The sequence below is a fragment of the Nerophis ophidion genome, linkage group LG06, assembly GCF_033978795.1.
Source record: "Nerophis ophidion isolate RoL-2023_Sa linkage group LG06, RoL_Noph_v1.0, whole genome shotgun sequence".
NCBI classification, from domain to species: Eukaryota; Metazoa; Chordata; class Actinopteri; order Syngnathiformes; family Syngnathidae; genus Nerophis; species Nerophis ophidion.
Genome location: NC_084616.1, coordinates 64,229,830 through 64,249,751, shown reverse-complemented (window position 1 = coordinate 64,249,751; position 19,922 = coordinate 64,229,830). Strand labels below are relative to the sequence as shown.

The 19,922-nt window shown below is 43.8% G+C and overlaps 1 protein-coding gene across 2 annotated transcripts in view; it reads right to left on the bottom strand.

Annotated features, from left to right (window-relative positions):
• Positions 1-5,477: 5,477 nt before the first annotated feature.
• LOC133555092 (RNA-binding protein 38-like) overlaps positions 5,478-19,922 on the bottom strand; it is a 37,377-nt gene continuing 22,932 nt past the window's right edge. Inside the window, exon 3 of one of the 2 annotated variants that reach the window (XM_061904570.1) lies at positions 5,478-6,317. In XM_061904570.1, the coding sequence (XP_061760554.1) occupies positions 5,875-6,317 (443 nt within the window). In that variant the 3' untranslated portion in view covers positions 5,478-5,874. The remainder of the gene's footprint in view (positions 6,318-19,922) is intronic. The other variant, XM_061904571.1, reaches the window with a different exon arrangement.

The following is a 19,922-nucleotide window of genomic DNA, read 5'->3' as shown; positions in this document are numbered from 1 at the left end:
TACTCAGCCCTCAATGGAAAGACTTTGGCCACTTTCAAACCAAGCAGCATGTGAGTTGGTGCATTACCACTCCAGCCAGTAGATGGTGATAAGAGCACATACAGTATATATGATGTAAATCCACCCATCCATTACTTTTTTTTTACTGCTTGTCCCTTAGGGCAGTGGTTCTCAACCTTTTTTTTAGTGATGTACCCCCTGTGAACATTTTTTTAAATTCAAGTACCCCCTATTTAGATCAAAACATTTTTGGTTGAAAAAAAGCGATAAAGAAGTAAAATACGGCACTATGTCATCAGTTTCTGATTTGTTAAATTGTATAACAGTGCAAAATATTGCTCATTTGTAGTGCTCTTACTTGAAATATTTGGAAAAAAAAAGATATAAAAATAACTGAAAACTTGTTGAAAAATAAAAAAGTGATTCAATTATAAATAATGATTTCTACACATAGAAGTAGTCATCAACTTAAAGTGCCCTCTTTGGGGATTGTAATAGAGATCCATCTGGATTCATCAACTTAATTCTAAACATTTCTTCACAAAAAAAGAAATCTTCCATCCATCCATCCATCATCTTCCGCTTATCCGAGGTCGGGTCGCGGGGGCAACAGCCTAAGCAGGGAAACCCAGACTTCCCTCTCCCCAGCCACTTCGTCTAGCTCTTCCCGGGGGATCCCGAGGCGTTCCCAGGCCAGCCGGAAGACATAGTCTTCCCAACGTGTCCTGGGTCTTCCCCGTGGCCTCCTACCGGTTGGACGTGCCCTAAACACCTCCCTAGGGAGGCGTTCGGGTGGCATCCTGACCAGATGCCCGAACCACCTCATCTGGCTCCTCTCGATGTGAAGGAGCAGCGGCTTTACTTTGAGTCCCTCCCGGATGGCAGAGCTTCTCACCCTATCTCTAAGGGAGAGCCCCGCCACCCGGCGGAGGAAACTCATTTCGGCCGCTTGAACCCGTGATCTTATCCTTTCGGTCATGACCCAAAGCTCATGACCATAGGTGAGGATGGGAACGTAGATCGACCGGTAAATTGAGAGCTTTGCCTTCCGGCTCAGCTCCTTCTTCACCACAACGGATCGGTACAACGTCCGCATTACTGAAGACGCTGCACCGATCCGCCTGTCGATCTCACGATCCACTCTTCCCTCACTCGTGAACAAGACTCCTAGGTACTTGAACTCCTCCACTTGGGGCAGGGTCTCCTCCCCAACCCGGAGATGGCACTCCACCCTTTTCCGGGCGAGAACCATGGACTCTGACTTGGAGGTGCTGATTCTCATTCCGGTCGCTTCACACTCGGGTGCGAACCGATCCAGCGAGAGCTGAAGATCCCGGTCAGATGAAGCCATCAGGACCACATCATCTGCAAAAAGCAGAGACCTAATCCTGCGGTTACCAAACCGGAACCCCTCAACGCCTTGACTGCGCCTAGAAATTCTGTCCATAAAAGTTATGAACAGAATCGGTGACAAAGGACAGCCTTGGCGGAGTCCAACCCTCACTGGAAATGTGTTCGACTTACTGCCGGCAATGCGAACCAAGCTCTGGCACTGATCGTACAGGGAACGGACCGCCACAATAAGACAGTCCGATACCCCATACTCTCTGAGCACTCCCCACAGGACTTCCCGAGGGACACGGTCGAATGCCTTCTCCAAGTCCACAAAGCACATGTAGACTGGTTGGGCAAACTCCCATGCACCCTCAAGAACCCTGCCGAGAGTATAGAGCTGGTCCACAGTTCCACGACCAGGACGAAAACCACACTGTTCCTCCTGAATCCGAGGTTCGACTATCCGACGTAGCCTCCTCTCCAGTACACATGAATAAACCTTACCGGGAAGGCTGAGGAGTGTGATCCCACGATAGTTGGAACACACCCTCCGGTCCCCCTTCTTAAAGAGAGGAACCACCACCCCGGTCTGCCAATCCAGAGGTACCGCCCCCGATGTCCACGCGATGCTGCAAAGTCTTGTCAACCAAGACAGCCCCACAGCATCCAGAGCCTTAAGGAACTCCGGGCGGATCTCGTCCACCCCTGGGGCCTTGCCACCGAGGAGCTTTTTAACTACCTCAGCGACCTCAGCCCCAGAAATAGGAGAGTCCACCACAGATTCCCCAGGCACTGCTTCCTCATAGGAAGACGTGTTGGTGGGATTGAGGAGGTCTTCAAAGTATTCCTTCCACCTATCCACAACATCCGCAGTCGAGGTCAGCAGAACACCATCCGCACCATACACGGTGTTGATAGTGCACTGCTTCCCCTTCCTGAGGCGGCGGACGGTGGTCCAGAATCGCTTCGAAGCGTCCGGAAGTCGTTTTCCATGGCTTCCCCGAACTCTTCCCATGTCCGAGTTTTTGCCTCCGCGACCGCTGAAGCTGCACACCGCTTGGCCTGTCGGTACCTGTCCACTGCCTCCGGAGTCCTATGAGTCAAAAGGACCCGATAGGACTCCTTCTTCAGCTTGACGGCATCCCTCACCGCTGGTGTCCACCAAGGGGTTTTAGGATTGCCGCCCCGACAGGCACCAACTACCTTGCGGCCACAGCTCCGATCTGCCGCCTCGACAATAGAGGTGCGGAACATGGTCCACTCGGACTCAATGTCCAGCACCTCCCTCGTGACATGTTCAAAGTTCTTCCGGAGGTGGGAATTGAAACTTTGTCTGACAGGAGACTCTGCCAGACGTTCCCAGCAGACCCTCACAATGCGTTTGGGCCTCCCAGGTCTGTCCGGCATACTCCCCCACCATCGCAGCCAACTCACCACCAGGTGGTGATCGGTAGAAAGCTCCGCCCCTCTCTTCGCCCGAGTGTCCAAAACATGAGGCCGCAAATCCGATGACACAACTACAAAGTCGATCATGGAACTGCGGCCTAGGGTGTCCTGGTGCCAAGTGCACATATGGACACCCTTATGTTTGAACATGGTGTTTGTTATGGACAAACTGTGACGAGCACAAAAGTCCAATAACAAAACACCACTCGGGTTCAGATCCGGGCGGCCATTCTTCCCAATCACGCCTCTCCAGGTTTCACTGTCGTTGCCAACGTGAGCGTTGAAGTCTCCCAGTAGGACAAGGGAATCACCCGGGGGAGCACTTTCCAGTACTCCCTCGAGTGTACCCAAAAAGGGTGGGTACTCTGAACTGCTGTTTGGTGCATAAGCACAAACAACAGTCAGGACCCGTCCCCCCACCCGAAGGTGGGGGGACGGGTCTTTAACATCAATATTTATGGAACATGTCCACAAAAAATCTAATCTAGCTGTCAACACTGAATATTGCATTGTTGCATTTCTTTTCACAGTTTATGAACTTACAGTACATTCATATTTTGTTGAAGTATTATTCAATAAATATATTTATAAAGGATTTTTGAATTGTTGCTATTTTTGGAATATTTTTTTAAAAATCTCACGTACCCCTTGGCATACCTTCAAGAGCCCCCAGGGGTACGTGTACCCCCATTTGAGAACCACAGCCTTAGGGGGTGCTGGAGCCTGTCCCAGCTGCTTTCGGGCGGAAAGCGGGGTACACCCTGGACAAGTCGCCACCTCATTGCAGTGTCAACACAGATAGACAGACAACATTCACACACTAGGGACCATTTGGTGTTGCCAATCAACCTATCCCCAGGCGTGTCTTTGAGAGGTGGGAGGAAGCCGGAGGAAACCCACGCAGTCACGGGGAGAACATGCAAACTCCACACAGAAAGACCCCAAGCCCGGGAATCGAACCATGGTAAATCCCAAGTACAAAACGGTGCATTCATTGTGAGTTGAATTAGTATCAAGTGTCAGCGCTCCAGCTGTGTCCCAATTTCATGGGCTGCATTTGAAAGGTGACATTATCCAAATATAGTTTGTTCCTATCCGGCATTACTACTGCTACTTCTTCCACTTGTTCAGCCTAACTTCCGCATTGTCCAACTTGAGGAAGAATGTGTCAGACATTTCTGACATTGTCCTTCATTACTGTACAACCCTTCCTTTCAACACAGCTCATTTGTTTTGGAGTATGACCTTTACTTCCATTAAAGGGGAACATTATCACAATTTTAGAAGGGTTAAAACCAATAAAAATCAGTTCCCAGTGGCTTATTTTATTTTTGAAAGTTTTTTTCAAAATTTTACCCATCATGGAATATCCCGAAAAAAGGCTTTAAAGGGCCTGATTTTCGCTATCTGTAAATCCACCCGTCCATTTTCCTGTGACGTCACATAGTGATGCCAATACAAAGAAACATGGCGGATAGAACAGCAAGATATAGCGACATTAGCTCGGATTCAGACTCTGATTTCAGCGGTTTAAGAGATTCAACAGATTACGCATGTATTGAAACGGATGGTTGGAGTGTGGAGGCAGATAGCGAAAATGAAATTGAAGAAGAAACTGAAGCTATTGAGCCATATCACGACGGACAAAGGCAACGAGGACGAATTCGGCGATCGCCTTCTAACCAACGATTGCATCTTTTGACCACTGGAGCAACTTAAATCTGTTGATTTGTAAGTGTTTGTTTGGCATTAAATGTGGGTGGAGGGAAAGTCTGGATGCAAATATAGCTACAAATGTACATACAGCTAGCCTAAATAGCATGTTAGCATCGATTAGCTGGCAGTCATGCCGTGACCAAATATGTCTGATTAGCACATAAGTCAATAACATCAACAAAACTCCCCTTTGTGATTTTGTTGACTTTATCGTTGGAAATGCATCTGCTTTGAGTGTCGCAGGATATCCACACATCTCTGTCGTAGCATCGCTATCGTCGGTAAAATGAGCAGAACAAACGAGGGACTTTCGCATCTTTTGACACTGGTGCAACTTGAATCCGTCGATTGGTAAGTGTTTGTTTGGCATTAAATGTGGGTGGAGGGAAAGGCTGGATGCAAATATAGCTGCAAAAGAGGCATAACGATGCAATATGTACATACAGCTAGCCTAAATAGCATGTTAGCCTCGATTAGCATGCTGTGCTAATCGATGCACACTCCACGTAAGTCAACTTGAATCCGTACCTGATCGTGTTGTTACACCCTCCGACAACACACCGACGAGGCATGATGTCTCCAAGGTACCGGAAAACAGTCGAAAAAACGGAAAATAACAGAGTTTATTTGAGTTGGTGTGTGTGTGTGTGTAGTGTGTTTGAGAAAATGGCGGATTGCTTCCCATTGTAACGTCACGGGTGAAAGGTCATCGCTCCGACAGCGAACAATTGAAAGGCGTTTAAATCGCCAAATTCACCCTTTTAGAGTTCGGAAATCGGTTAAAAAAACACATGGTCTTTTTTCTGCAACATCAAGGTATATATTGACGCTTACATAGGTCTGCTGATAATGTTCCCCTTTAACGTGAATCCATTGGTGTACTTCTCCAAAGGAAACGCCTCCCCATGAGTCATCTTTGCCTCCTGAGGCTCAACATTCATTCTGCTCTTATACGGACCTCAATTTGAACACAGCCTCAGTTTTAAGAGGAAGCATTGCTTTTATTTTTGCATATTTGTACTTAAGTAGTGAATAACTTTGTTTAACATGATTCCACATGAATAAGGGACACTGAGTCTGATTTGGCAGCTGGAGGTGAAAAGACAAATGGCGATCCACCCTGACACTGCTGCCTCTTTTATAACATTTACATCCGAAGTGAACATCTTTGGAGGTCAAATATTGTCCTGATTGAAATGTAACAATATTCTATTTAATATTGTATATATTGAGCAGGTTATAAGACCTGCATTGGAGGGAAGGGGAAATCTCAACCTGCGATGAGCTTTGCGGAAACATAAAATGTAACACAAAAGGGATATTCAGTCTCTCTCGCTCCAGTCCGTCACTTTTCACTTATAAAAACATTCAGGTTGTTTAAAGAAAAAGTAGCAATACGATTTGTATCAACCAATAAACCAGAACATACAAAAGTAATGAGTGCTTTCTGTAAGCCCTTTTTGACGACATCAAGCTTTCCGCTTGTCTCATCCTGATGATGTCACAGTCACGTGGTATTGGCTCATCACTGCGCACGGTGGGGCTGTGGCACAGGGTAAGGGACAAGGGCCTGTGGGGGCACAGACACCGTGGAGAGCGCGGCCACAGACGGCTGGCTGCCAGCCGGCGGGGTTGCGGGTAGAGTTGGCGCCCCGGGTGAGAAGCTGTAGCTGAGGTAGCCTGGTGATGGGCTGTACGGGTAGTGGTCCAGCCCTGAGGGAGTGAAGGGGCTGTATGCGGAGCTGTAGTCCAAGTAAGGGGGGGGCAGCACCAGGCTGGGCTGGAGGAACGCTGGAGGGTAGACGTAAGGATGTCCAAGCCTGAAGGACAGAAGGGACAAACAGTCAATTCTGTCCTAGATTCTTAAAAAAGGGTGTCTCATTGTAGGCTGCAACAAATAATCAATTAAATTGATTAATTCTATGAGAAGAAAGCTTCAATCTACAAAAACCAAAACCAGTGACGTTGGCTCGTTGTGTAAATCGTAAGTAAAAACAGAATATAATGATTTGCATTATATTCAATAGAATAGACTGTAAAGACAAAAATACTTAACGTTCAAACTGGTAAACGTTATTTTTTGCAAATATTAGCTCATTTGGAATTTGATGCCTCCACCATGTTTCGAAAAAGATGGCACAAGTGGCAAAAAAGACTGACAAAGTTGGGGAATGCTCATCAAACACCTATTTGGAACATCACACAGGTGAACAAGCTAATTGGGAACAGGTGGGTGCCATGATTGCGTATAAAAGCAGCTCCCATGAAATGCTCAGTCATTCACAAACAAGGATGGGGCGAGGGTCACTACTTTGTGAACAAATTATCGAACAGTTTAAGAAAAACATTTCTCAACCAGCTATTGCAAGGAATTCAAGGATTTCACCATCTACGGTCCGTAATATCCTCAAAAGGTTCAGAGAATCTGGCGAAATCACCGCACGTAAACAATAAGGATAAAAACCAATGTGACCTAAGATCCCTCAGGCGGTCCTGCATCAAAAACCAACATCAGTGTGTAAAGGATATAACCACATGGGCTCAGGAACACTTCAGAAAACTACTGTCAGTAACTACAGTTTGTCTCTACATCCTACTCAGTGGCCTAGTGGTTGGAGTGTCCGCCCTGAGATCGGTAGGTCGTGAGTTCAAATCCCGGCCGAGTCATACCAAAGACTATAAAAATGGGACCCATTACCTCCCTGCTTGGCACTCAGCATTAAGGGTTGGAATTGTGGGTTAAATCACCATAAAATGATTCCCTGGCACGGCACCGCTGCTGCCCACTGCTCCCCTCACCTCCCAGGGGGTGATCAAGAGTGATGGGTTAAATGCAGAGATTAATTTCGCCACATCTAGTATGTGTGTGACAATCATTGGTATTTTAACTTTAACTGTAAGTGTAAGTTAAGATTTTACTATGCAAAGTGAAAGCCATTTATCAACAACACCCAGAAACGCAGTTGACCTTGCTGGGCCTGAGCTCATCTAAGATGGACTGATGCAAAGTGGAAAAGTGTTCTGTGGTCTGACGAGTCCACATTTCAAATGGTTTTGGTAAACTGTGGACGTTGTGTCCTCTGGACCAAAGAGGAAGAAAACCATCTGGATTGTTATAGACGCAAAGTTTAAAATCCAGCATCTGTGATGGTATGGGGGTGTATTAGTGGCCAAGGCATGGGTAACTTACACATCTGTGAAAGCGAAATTAATGGTTAAAGGTACATACAGGTTTTGGAGCAACGCAAATTGCCATCCAAGCAACGTCTTTTTCATGGATGCCTTTGCTTATTTCAGCAAGACAATGCCAAGCCACATTCTGCACGTGTTACAAAAGCGTGGCTTCATAGTAAAAGAGTGTGTGTACTAGACTGGCCTGCCTGTAGTCCAGACCTGTCTCCCATTGAAAACGTGTGGCACATTATGAAGCCTAAAATACCATAACAGAGACACCAGACTGTTGAACAACTTAAGATGTACATCAAGCAAGAATGGGAAATGATTCCTAGCAAAAAGCTTTAAAAAAATTGGTCTTCTCAGTTCCTAAACGTTTACTGAGTGTTGTTAAAAGGAAAGGCCATGTAACACAGTGGTAAAAATGCCCCTGTGCCAACCTTTTTTGCAATGTGTTTCTGCCATTGAATTATAAGTTAATGATTATTTGCAAAAAAAAAATAAGTTTCTCAGTTTTAATATTAAATATCTTGTCTTTGCAGTCCATTCAATTGAATACAAGTTGAAAAGGATTTGCAAACCATTGTATTCTGTTTTTATTTACCATTTACACAACCTACCAACTTCACTGGTTTTGGGTTTTGTATAATCTGTTGCTTTGATTAACTGTTTATTTAATGAGTGTAACCAGCCTTCCGCCAGAATGCAGCTGAGATAGGCTCCAGCAGCCCCCGCGAACCCGAAAAGGAAAAGCGTTAGAAAATGGATGGATGGCTAGAACTAATACAAATGTATGACATCCGGACCGCTTGGAGTGCCCGGAACTTTAAATATGCGGAAATGGTTTCTCCACAGCTGCTATAATAGAACACACATGACAACCCTATTGAGTGGGTGCCGACATCTGTGTGGCAGTGAACAGCGGCTATTTTACTTTTTTTTTTAATTAATGCAAACATGTTAAAAGTGCAATTTCAATGTGGATTATTTATTTGGGAAAAAAAAGAAGCTATGGCAAACAGAAAACTACGATACTTGAAAAGTATTTTCCCTCAAGTATACGCATTGAGGCTATGTATTGTGTTTCCCCCGATTACTCTATACTAACTAATCGATAGATTACGCAATTACTAAAAAAATCGATAGCTGCAACCCTATCTGATTGGGCTGTATTAGTGTTGTCAAATGATTAATTACACATTTAAATTTGGATTAATCACTGGTTATTACTCAATCGCATAATTTTAACTTAAAAAAGACCCCAATATTTGAACACAAACACAATTTTATTGAGAATGTCATCCACAACATTTGTTAAATGTTTTACTGGAACAGTTTTATGTAAAGTCGAGTCAGGGTGTACAAACCCCATTTTCATATGAGTTGGGAAATTGTGTTAGATTTAAATATAAAGGGAATACAATTATTTGCAAATCCTTTTCAAACCATATTTAGCTTAATGCACTACAAAGACAAGATATTTGATGTTCAAAGTCCTAAACTTTATTTTTTTTTTGCAAACAATAATAAACTTAGAATTTCATGGCTGCAACACATGCCAAAGTAGTTGGGAAAGGGCATGTTCACCACTGTTACATCACCTTTTCTTTGAACACTCAATAAACGTTTGGGAACTGAGGAAACTAATTGTTGAAGCTTTGAAAGTGGAATTCTTTCTCATTAAAGTTAAAGTACCAATAATTGTCACACACACACTAGGTGTGGCGAAATTATTCTCTGCATTTAAACCATCACCCTTGATCACCTCCATTCTTAATTTATGTAGAGCTTAAGTCGTTCAACAGTCCGGGGTCTCCGCTGTCGTATTTTATGCTTCATAATGCGCCACACTTTCAATGGCAGACAGGTCTGGACTGCAGGCGGGCCAGGAAAGTACCCGCACTCTTTTTTTTACAAAGCCACGCTGTTGTAACACGTGCTGAATGTGGCTTGGCATTGTCTTGCTGAAATAAGCAGGGGTGTCCATGAAAAAGACAGCGCTTAGATGGCAGCATGTGTTGTTCCAAAACCTGTATGTCCCTTTCAGCATTAATGGTGCCTTCACAGATGTGTAAGTTACCCATGCCTTGGGCACTAATACACCCCCATACCATCACAGAAGCTGGATTTTGAACTTTGCGTCGATAACAGTCTGGATGGTTCGCTTCCCCTTTGGTCTGGATGACACAATGTCGAATATTTGCAAAAACAATTTGAAATGTGGACTCGTCAGACCACAGAACACTTTTTCACTTTGAATCAGTCCATCTTAGATGACCTCTGACCCAGAAAAGCCGGCGGTGTTTCTGGATGTTGTTGATAAATGGCTTTTGCTTTGCTTCAACTTGCACTTACAGATGTAGCGACGAACTGTATTTAGTGACAGTGGTTTTCTGAAGTGTTCCTGAGCCCATGTGGTGATATCTTTTAGAGATTGATGTCGGTTTTTGATAGAGTGCCGTCTGAGGGATCGAATGTCATGGTCATTCAATGTTGGTTTCCGACCATGCCGCTTACATGGAGTGATCTCTCCAGATTCTCTGAACCTTTTGATGATATTATGGACCGTAGATGTTGAAATCCATACATTTCTTGCAATTACATTTTGAGAGAGTTGTTCTTAAACGGTTTGAAAATTTGCTTACGCAGTTGTGGACAAAGGGGTGTACCTCGCCCCATCCTTTCTTGTGAAAGACTGAGCATTTTTTGGGAAGCTGTTTTTATACCCAATCATGCCACCCACCTGTTCCCAATTAGCCTGCACACCTGTGGGATGTTCCAAAAAAGTGTTTGATGAGTATTCCTCAACTTTATCAGTATTTATTGGCACCTTTACCAACCTCTTTGTCACGTGTTGCTGACATCAAATTTTAAAGTTAATGATTATTTGCAAAACATTTTTTTTTATCAGTTTGATCATCAAATATGTTGTCTTTGTAGCATATTCAACTAAATATGGGTTGAAAATGATTTGCAAATCATTGTATTCCGTTGATATTTACATCTAACACAATTTCCCAACTCATATGGAAATGGGGTTTGTACATGATTAATGCGAACATGTTTTGTGATCAATCACAGGAGTTGTCTCCTTATCTTGGACAGCCCTAGTCTGAACACAGGTGTACACGCAATAGATGGCGTGTACAATACACCCACTGCTACCACTCAGAGCTACCTACATCAGTGATGAGAGAGGAGGGAGGAAAAAAACTATTGGATTCAGTGGTGCCCTGGCCTGAGGCTCCCCACTTAACCTGAATTGCCTGCATTTTATCTGGCAGCAGCAGCAGCAGCACAGATCATATGAGGAAAACTAGGTTACGCCGACTGTGCTAAAGTAGCAGCAGCAGGTGACAGAATGTAACATCCTGTGACCAGTGCCTGCAATGACGCCATCAACCTGATGCTAACCTTTGTGGTGAACATGTGATGCTGCTTACTCCTAAACACTCTCAATCTAGGAGCAGGTGTGCATTCACAACAAACTGGACCACTGGGCTGTATACACAACACACACAAGCCAGCATGCAAACTGGGCTGTTACACCTCCTTTCTTAAACTGATTTAACCCCACAGCATATCCATTTATCCATTTTCTACCGCTTATTCCCTTTGGGTCGCGGGGGGCGCTGGTGCCTATCTCAGCTACAATCGGGCATGTGACTATCAAAACAAAGCACAGGTATTTGGGACGGCGTGGCGCAGTGGGAGAGTGGCCGTGCGCAACCCGAGGGTCCCTGGTTCAATTCCCACCTAGTACCAACCTCGTCACGTCCGTTGTGTCCTGAGCAAGACACTTCACCCTTGCTCCTGATGGGTGCTGGTTAGCGCCTTGCATGGCAGCTCCCTCCATCAGTGTGTGAATGTGTGTGTGAATGGGTAAATGTGGAAGTAATGTCAAAGCGCTTTGAGTACCTTGAAGGTAGAAAAGTGCTATACAAGTACAACCCATTTATCATTTATTTAGACATGAATTCTTAACATCATGCATTCACTGAACATGATGAGCTCCAATTCAGCTTCACAAAGAAAACCATGTTTACTTTTCATGGATAGGTACTAACTTAAAGGCCTACTGAAATTAGATTTTCTTATTTAAACGGGGATAGCAGGTCCATTCTATGTGTCATACTTGATCATTTCACGATATTGCCATATTTTTGCTGAGAGGATTTAGTAGAGGACATCGACGATAAAGTTCGCAACCTTTGGTCGCTAATAAAAAAGCCTTGCCTGTACCGGAAGTAGCAGATGATGTGCGCGTGACGTCACCGGTGTGAGGGCTCCTCACAGCCTCACATTGATTACAATCATAGACACAAGCAGCGCGAGCGATTCTGACCGAGAAAGCGACAATTTACAAATTAATTTGAGCGAGGATGAAAGATTTGTGGATGAGGAAAGTTAGAGTGAAGCACTAAAAAAAAAGGCGATGGCTCCAGGTGACGGCAGTGTGAGCAATTCAGATGGTATTAGACACATTTACTAGGATAATTCTGGAAAATACCTTAACTACTTATTGTGTTAACAGTGTTCTAGTGAGATTATAAAGTCATACCTGAAAGTCGGAGGGCAGCAGTGAACTCCAGTGTCTCTTAGAGAAGCCAATGGAGGAGCCAAGATCACAGCTGCCTTTTTGACAGCTACAGGAGGAGGTCACATAATCCACTCAAGTCTCCGGTAAGAGCCGACTTAATATCACAATTTTCCCATCCGAAAACTTGCTGGTTGACGTAGAGAAACATGTTCGCTTGACCGCTCTGTGTTAAAGCTTCACAAAAAACTAAGAACACCGGCTGTGTTTCGGTGCTAAAGGCAGCTGCAATCCACCGCTTTCCACCAACAGCATTCTTCTTTATAGTCTTCATTATTAATTGAACAAATTGCAAAAGATTCAGCAACACAGATGTCCAAATTACTGTGGAATTATGCGATGAAAAGAGACGACAATTAGCCGTAACTGGTGCTGGGCTAATATGTCCGCTACAACCCGAGACGTCACAGACATCATTTCGTGACGTTTTCAACAAGAAACTCCGCGGGAAATTTAAAATTGTAATTTAGTAAACTAAACCGGCCGTATTGGCATGTGTTGCAATGTTAATATTTCATCATTGATATATAAACTATCAGACTGCGTGGTCGGTAGTAGTGGGTTTCAATAGGCCTTTAAAGATGGTCCCAGTATTTGATGGACTTATTTAGGGACACATTAAAACATTAGACACAGCTTTGTGTGTAACAGAGCAAAGTTGTACACGGTGTGTTGCAGAAGCGATGTAAAAGACTGACTTGCACACTATGATCCTTCTCTATGTACTCGACTGGTCAAAGGTTTTACAAAACCTCGTTTATAGCAGTGAGTCAGTCATTTTCACTGGTACTTCAAAATGTAACTATATAAACCTTTTGTAAACAGATCTACTGTAAAGTCCTCAAATATTTGGACATTGACAGCTTTTATTTAATGGTTTTGTCATTATAGTAGGCACTCTCACATCCATCCATCCATTTTCTACCGCTTATTCCCTTTCGGGGTCGCGGGGGGCGCTGGCGCCTATCTCAGCTACAATCGGGCGGAAGGCGGGGTACACCCTGGACAAGTCGCCACCTCATCGCAGGGCCAACACAGACAGACAGACAACATTCACACTCACATTCACACACTAGGGCCAATTTAGTGTTGCCAATCAACCTATCCCCAGGTGCATGTCTTTGGAGGTGGGAGGAAGCCGGAGTACCCGGAGGGAACCCACGCATTCACGGGGAGAACATGCAAACTCCACACAGAAAGATCCCGAGCCTGGATTTGAACCCAGGACTGCAGGAACTTCGTATTGTGAGGCAGACGCACTAACCCCTCTGCCACCGTGAAGCCGGCACTCTCAAAATGGATTAGAAATAAATTGTTCAATAAACAAATCAGCATATGATTTTTCAGTTTTAATTCAAGGGGTGTGTCAAATACAGGTCATTTATCATTTAGGTGTTAACGCTGCAGCTACAGTATAGGATTGAGTGTGCATGCATAAACACTGAAAATATTACCACCATTTTAACACTTACATGAATATAGTTTACAGTAAATAAAGCACATGGATATAATGAAATTGTATTTACTATAATTAAACAAGATGAATATATTGTTACGGCTGGCACTGGGCTGCAACAACATATTTATGATTTATATCAGTTGAAACACTGAAAATAAAAGAGTATTTTCCACATAAAGTATCTGTAATTCAAATCAATGGTTGTGTAACAATGTGTACACTGTGAAGGCAAAAATCCTAAAAAAAACTGTCACCGTCCAAATACTTTTGGTTCTTACTGTACCTAAGTTACAAGAAAATTGATAGAAAAGGATGTACAAGTGGTGTTTAAATGCATAGTACTACTCAACTCTTTCGACATACTCGCTGCAATAAAAAAGGTGTTCTAAACTTTCTAAACTAATCAGATGTACTCCTAAAAAATCAGTCTTCTCTGCACAGTGTATAAGGGTGCACAAACATTTTTTGTCACATCCAAACTGCGATTATTTTACATCTCGATTTTAAATCAATTCATAATTTTGAAACGTTAATTTAAAAAAAGTAATTTTTAGGCCATCTTCATGCAGCCCAAAGGAGCGATTATAATCTGTAACCTGTTTTGAATTTTTTTTAATCATAATTATACCATAGTGAAAATCGTTTTGAATTGAGAATCGATTCTGAATTTAATCGTCATCCCCGAATCGGAATTGTATCGAATCATAAGGTGTCCACAAATTTACACCTATAATAGTGTATGGGGTTATCCACATGCACAGCTGATTCGCAATATCATCTTTAAAGACAGTGGACACTCGTTTACAAAATAGACATCATGCAGAATACGTAATTAGCACCCAAGTGGAGAGAAACACCTCAGATAATTCTTCTTTCCAAGACATTTGCACAATTGTACGCGTCCAATTTTGTGGAAACATTTCGAGAAAGGCACTTGACTGTGTGCCAGTGCAAGAAGCAAAGTCCATGAGGCCATGCTTAGAGGAAACTGCACAAAACCTGACCTTGAAACAGCTTTGCTATGGAGTAGAACATAGGTTGTGAAGCAGAAGACCCTCTCCAAGTGCAATATAAGCGACGTCCGACCTCACAAATGTTCTTCTGGTCAGACATCCATAAATCAAAGTGTAGATAAGAGGCTAGTAGTCCTTGTCAAACTTGTCTACTGCTTTTTTACTTATTACTAGGGCTGCAACAACTAATCGATTAAATCGATTAAAATCGATTATAAAAATAGTTGCCGATTAATTTAGTCATCGATTCGTTGGATGTATGCAATGCGCATGCGCTGAGGCTCTCTCCCCACCCCCCTAAACCTTTATTTATAAACTGCAACATTTACCAACAGCTTAGAAACAATAATCAAAATAAGTACGAAAACAGTACAAACAGCGTAGGCTACGTCTCATGAGTTAGCAGTAAGCCAGCCAATGATGTGTCATGTGCAGCTCACGTGACCACGCCGTATTCTTTGCCTGGAAACATTCGAAAAATGGCGGAGGAAAACAGGAGCAATAGTTCAGCAACTCACGGTACGTAACTTTGAGATCAGAGTCCGGATAAATTGATCCGTTGTGTCTGAGATTTTTTTTTTAGGCAGAGCTTCAGCAACTTGTTGTGTATTAACTTTCAGAGTGTTAGGAACGTGTTGGAGAGTCGACGACTTCATTTTCTGTTTTGTTATGAGTGGCAACAGATGTTCATGGGTAAACTAGGGCAGCTCTTTTTTGTGAGTAACGTTAACGTTAGGCTTCACAGGGGCAGAGGGGTTAGTAAGTCTGCCTCATAGTATGAAGTTCCTGCAGTCCTGGGTTCAAATACAGGCTCGGGATCTTTCTGTGTGGAGTTTGTATGTTCTCCCCGTGAATGCGTGGGTTCCCTCCGGGTACTCCGGCTTCCTCCCACTTCCAAAGACATGCACCTGGGGATAGGTTGATTGGCAACACTAAATTGGCCCTAGTGTGTGAATGTGAGTGTGAATGTTGTCTGTCTAGCTGCGATGAGGAGGCGACTTGTCCAGGGTGTACCCCGCCTTCCGTCCGATTGTAGCTGAGATAGGCGCCAGCGCGCCCCGCAACCCCAAAAGGGAATAAGCGGTAGAAAATGGATGGACATTAACGTTATCCCTTTCTTGCAAAACGGGGCTGATAATGTGTCTCCGGCCCATTTGACTCCGTTTTGAGAACGAAAACGCACAGTTAACAATTTGGAAATAAACATAACGAACACAAATATCTCAGCTTGGTTTCATAATGGATCATATAAATCCATATCAATCTATAAAGCCATATAAATGTATTTAGATTTGAGTGACACTTCAGTATAACTAAACGTTATGAAGGTGCTGGAATATTTCATGCGTTCAAAGGACTCCGGCGTATTAGTGATTCCCAAAGCCCAAAAAAAGTCTGCGGGCTATAGAGCGTTTTCCGTTCGGGCTCCAGTACTCTGGAATGCCGTCCCGGTAACAGTTCGAGATGCCACCTCAGTAGAAGCATTTAAGTCTCACCTTAAAACTCATTTGTATACTCTAGCCTTTAAATAGACTCCCTTTTTAGACCAGTTGATCTGCCGTTTCTTTTCTTTTTCTTCTATGTACCACTCTCCCTTGTGGAGGGGTCCGGTCCGATCCGGTGGCCATGTACTGCTTGCTTGTGTATCGGCTGGGGACATCTCTGCGCTGCTGATCCGCCTCCGCTTGGGATGGTTTCCTGCTGGCTCCGCTGTGAACGGGACTCTCGCTGCTGTGTTGGATCCGCTTTGGACTGTACTCTTGCGACTGTGTTGGATCCATTGTGGATTGAACTTTCACAGTATCATGTTAGACCCGCTCGACATCCATTGCTTTCCTCCTCTCCAAGGTTCTCATAGTCATCATTGTCACCGACGTCCCACTGGGTCATTATTGTCACCGACGTCCCACTGGGTGTGAGTTTTCCTTGCCCTTATGTGGGCCTACCGAGGATGCCGTGGTGGTTTGTGCAGCCCTTTGAGACACTAGTGATTTAGGGCTATATATGTAAACATTGATTGATTGATTGATTGATATTCAGAGGCAGCCTAAAATGAATCCTTTATTATTCACAACAGAAACGTGTACTATATCTGATTCAGTTCTGATCTGATGAGTTCCATTTCTGTGTTATTATTAGTGTATGCTGCATCCCCTATGTCCATTTATTTCATTTAGGTTCTTTTTCAATGTGGTGGCGTATTTGCCTTTTATGTCAGAAATGATTATTTAAATCAACTGGGTGTGTATTGAGTTACATGTAAATGATGCTACTATGTACGTTCATAATATGGTTTCTCTCATTTCAGAAAGAAACAAGATAGCATTAGAGACTTGGTACAAAGGAAAGTGTGCACACCACAGCAAGCGGCTGCATTGACTGATGCTACCTGAATATGTTGCTAACTGACATGAGGCGACTAGCAATGGTGGAGGATGAACGTTTTAGACAAATGATTCACGTCCTCAACCCTGGTTACACTCTTCCCTCGAGGAACCATTTTACCAAACTGATGGAGAGGAAGTACGAGCGGACATTCCAAGCAGTACTGACTGACAAAAGCTACTCAGAGCAAACTGCTCTCACCACTGATCTGTGGACAAGTGTAGCCACCTTGGCAATACATGGCACTACATTGGAGACGAATGGAACATTAAGTCAATCTGCCTTACGACCATGCAGAATGGTTGGAATAGGTAGTAGACAGGTTTGAAATTCCCCTAAGCAACATTTTTGCTATTGTGCATGACAATGGTGAAATTTATAAAAAAAAAAGAAAAACATTTTTGTAACACTTGCCTTGTTTTATTTGGCAAGTCGAAAGGACGTGGTGCCAGAACAATTTCCCTTATGGATCATTAAAGTTTGTCCAACTCTAAGTATGCCGTTTTTTTAAAATAAAGTATTGGAAAGGATAGAAATGTAGTTTGTCTCTTTTATCCGATTATTAATCTATTTATCGAAGTAATAATCGACCGATTAATCGATTATCAAATTAATCGTTAGTTGCAGCCCTACTTATTACAGTAGGAGTTATGGTTAGAATGTACTGTGGAGGTCATTCATCCAGGTTTGAACCTCATCAAAGTAAATTAATCATTTGAACATGTGTCACACTCCGTTTACTCAGGAGAGGTGTTTTAATCAAGTGTGGTTTTATTTTAATAGGGACTGTGAGCTGGGATTTAGACCATCATAAATGATAAATGGGTTGTACTTGTATAGCGCTTTTTTACATTCAAGGTACTCAAAGCGCTTTGACACTACTTCCACATTTACCCATTCACACACACATCCACACACTAATGGAGGGAGCTGCCACGCAAGGCGCAAACCAGCACCCATCAGGAGCAAGGGTGAAGTGTCTTGCTCAGGACACAACGGACGTGACGAGGTTGGTACTTGGTGGGGATTGAACCAGGGACCCTCGGGTTGCGCACGGCCACTCTTCCACTGCGCCACGCCGTCATGAGACAGGTTAGTTTTACCCTACTGATGATGTGTTGTTGCAAAAGCAATATTGCAACAACACAGATTACAAATGCAGCAACACATCATCAGTGGGGTAAAACTAACCTATCTCACGACGGTCTAAACTCAGCTCATGTTCACTATTACTGGGTGAACCATCCAACGCTTGGTGAATTCTACTTCACAATCATAGGAAGAGCCGACATCATATGATCAAAAAGCAACGTCGCTATTTTTGCTTTGCTCCCTCTGAACTGTTTAGTGGTCTGATTGGAGACAGCTGGAACAATTAACAGTTCAAGCGATGTGATTGGAGCAGAGGTTGGGAAAGGCTGCTTGAATAGCAGGAAGAGGCCTAGCAGCAGGGGGCAACAAGAAGAGACAGGAAGTGTGGCCGCTGGGAGGAGGAGCAGGACCTCAGGTCAGAGGTGGCGGCTATTATTCTGCCTACAGCAGAAATTCTGAGGAGCGCATCACTGCCCGAAAGTGGAACAAAGAAAGTTGACAAGGAAAGGAGAAGGAAGACCTGCTGAAGCCCATCTAGATCTGCTGCAACCATGCTGAGAACTACTACCCCAACTACCTAATGGGTCAAATGGGAGTAAACTGCCAGACCTCTACAATGTGAGGGAGCGAGCCAAGGAAACCTACCGCGGAGGAAAAAGTTACGAAGTAAGACAAACACCTCACAAGCGGGAGGCACTAGGGAAGGCGGGACGGAGAAGGTGTTGGGAGTCCGACGCGGTGTGACACAGCAGAGACTGAAATGTACTGGATTGAGGACACATGGCAGTCAGAAGCGGTGTCGCAGAGAGGACTGGTGAGTGGCGCTGGAAGCCTTTAGTTAAGCCTAAAGGGATTAAGGTGATCGGCCAATTTTCAAGACTCCTCCTCCCCCATGCCAAAAGAAAGCTGCCGGAGCGGGTATTGGCCTTCCACTGCCCATGTTATTGTTAGTACTATTTTAGATGGACTTTTATCCTTTTTAATCTTTCGTTGCACATTTTTACCATCATTTTTAAGCAACTAAATGATTCTTGGCTGGAATTAAATTATTTTAGACAGCTGTTATGTATTTCTTAACAGTGGAACTTTGCCTTTTAATTGCTGGTAAAAACATAAAAAGAACTTTGCTTAAACACGTCACAGTCACACATTAAATTGTTTCTACTCTTGCTGTCCAGATTCCATAAGGCCCAATTTCCCCTTCACGTTTTTCAATTTAAATTTATGATAGAATAGCCTCTTGAAACTCAGCCTCTTGTTTTTCAAAAGCATTCCTAAATGGCAGCAGGCAGAGATGTTCAAGCAGAGTCTTTAGAGCCAGAGATGTCACCTTGAGGCTGGGTGTTGGTGTCCTGAGGTGTTGAGCTGGAAACAATCAGGAGTATCAGACTGATGCACATACTGTATGTGCTTGCTGACAACGTGGCTACTTGCACTGCAAAATATCTCTGGACCCACGTTACCCACAATTCCCTGCTGGGCTTCCTCATCTGCTTCATGAGTCTGTCAGTTACATAATGTAAATGCAGAGTTGTGTTCAGACAAAAAAACAGTACAAAGCTGAAACTTAAAGGAACATGAACTGTGGTACATGACGACCCCCCTTTTGATATCACATGTCCCCTTGATCCCACCATGACTCTCCTACAGCAGAAGTGCAATGCCGTTCTCCAGGCCGTGTGCTGCCGCCTGACTTATCCAATGT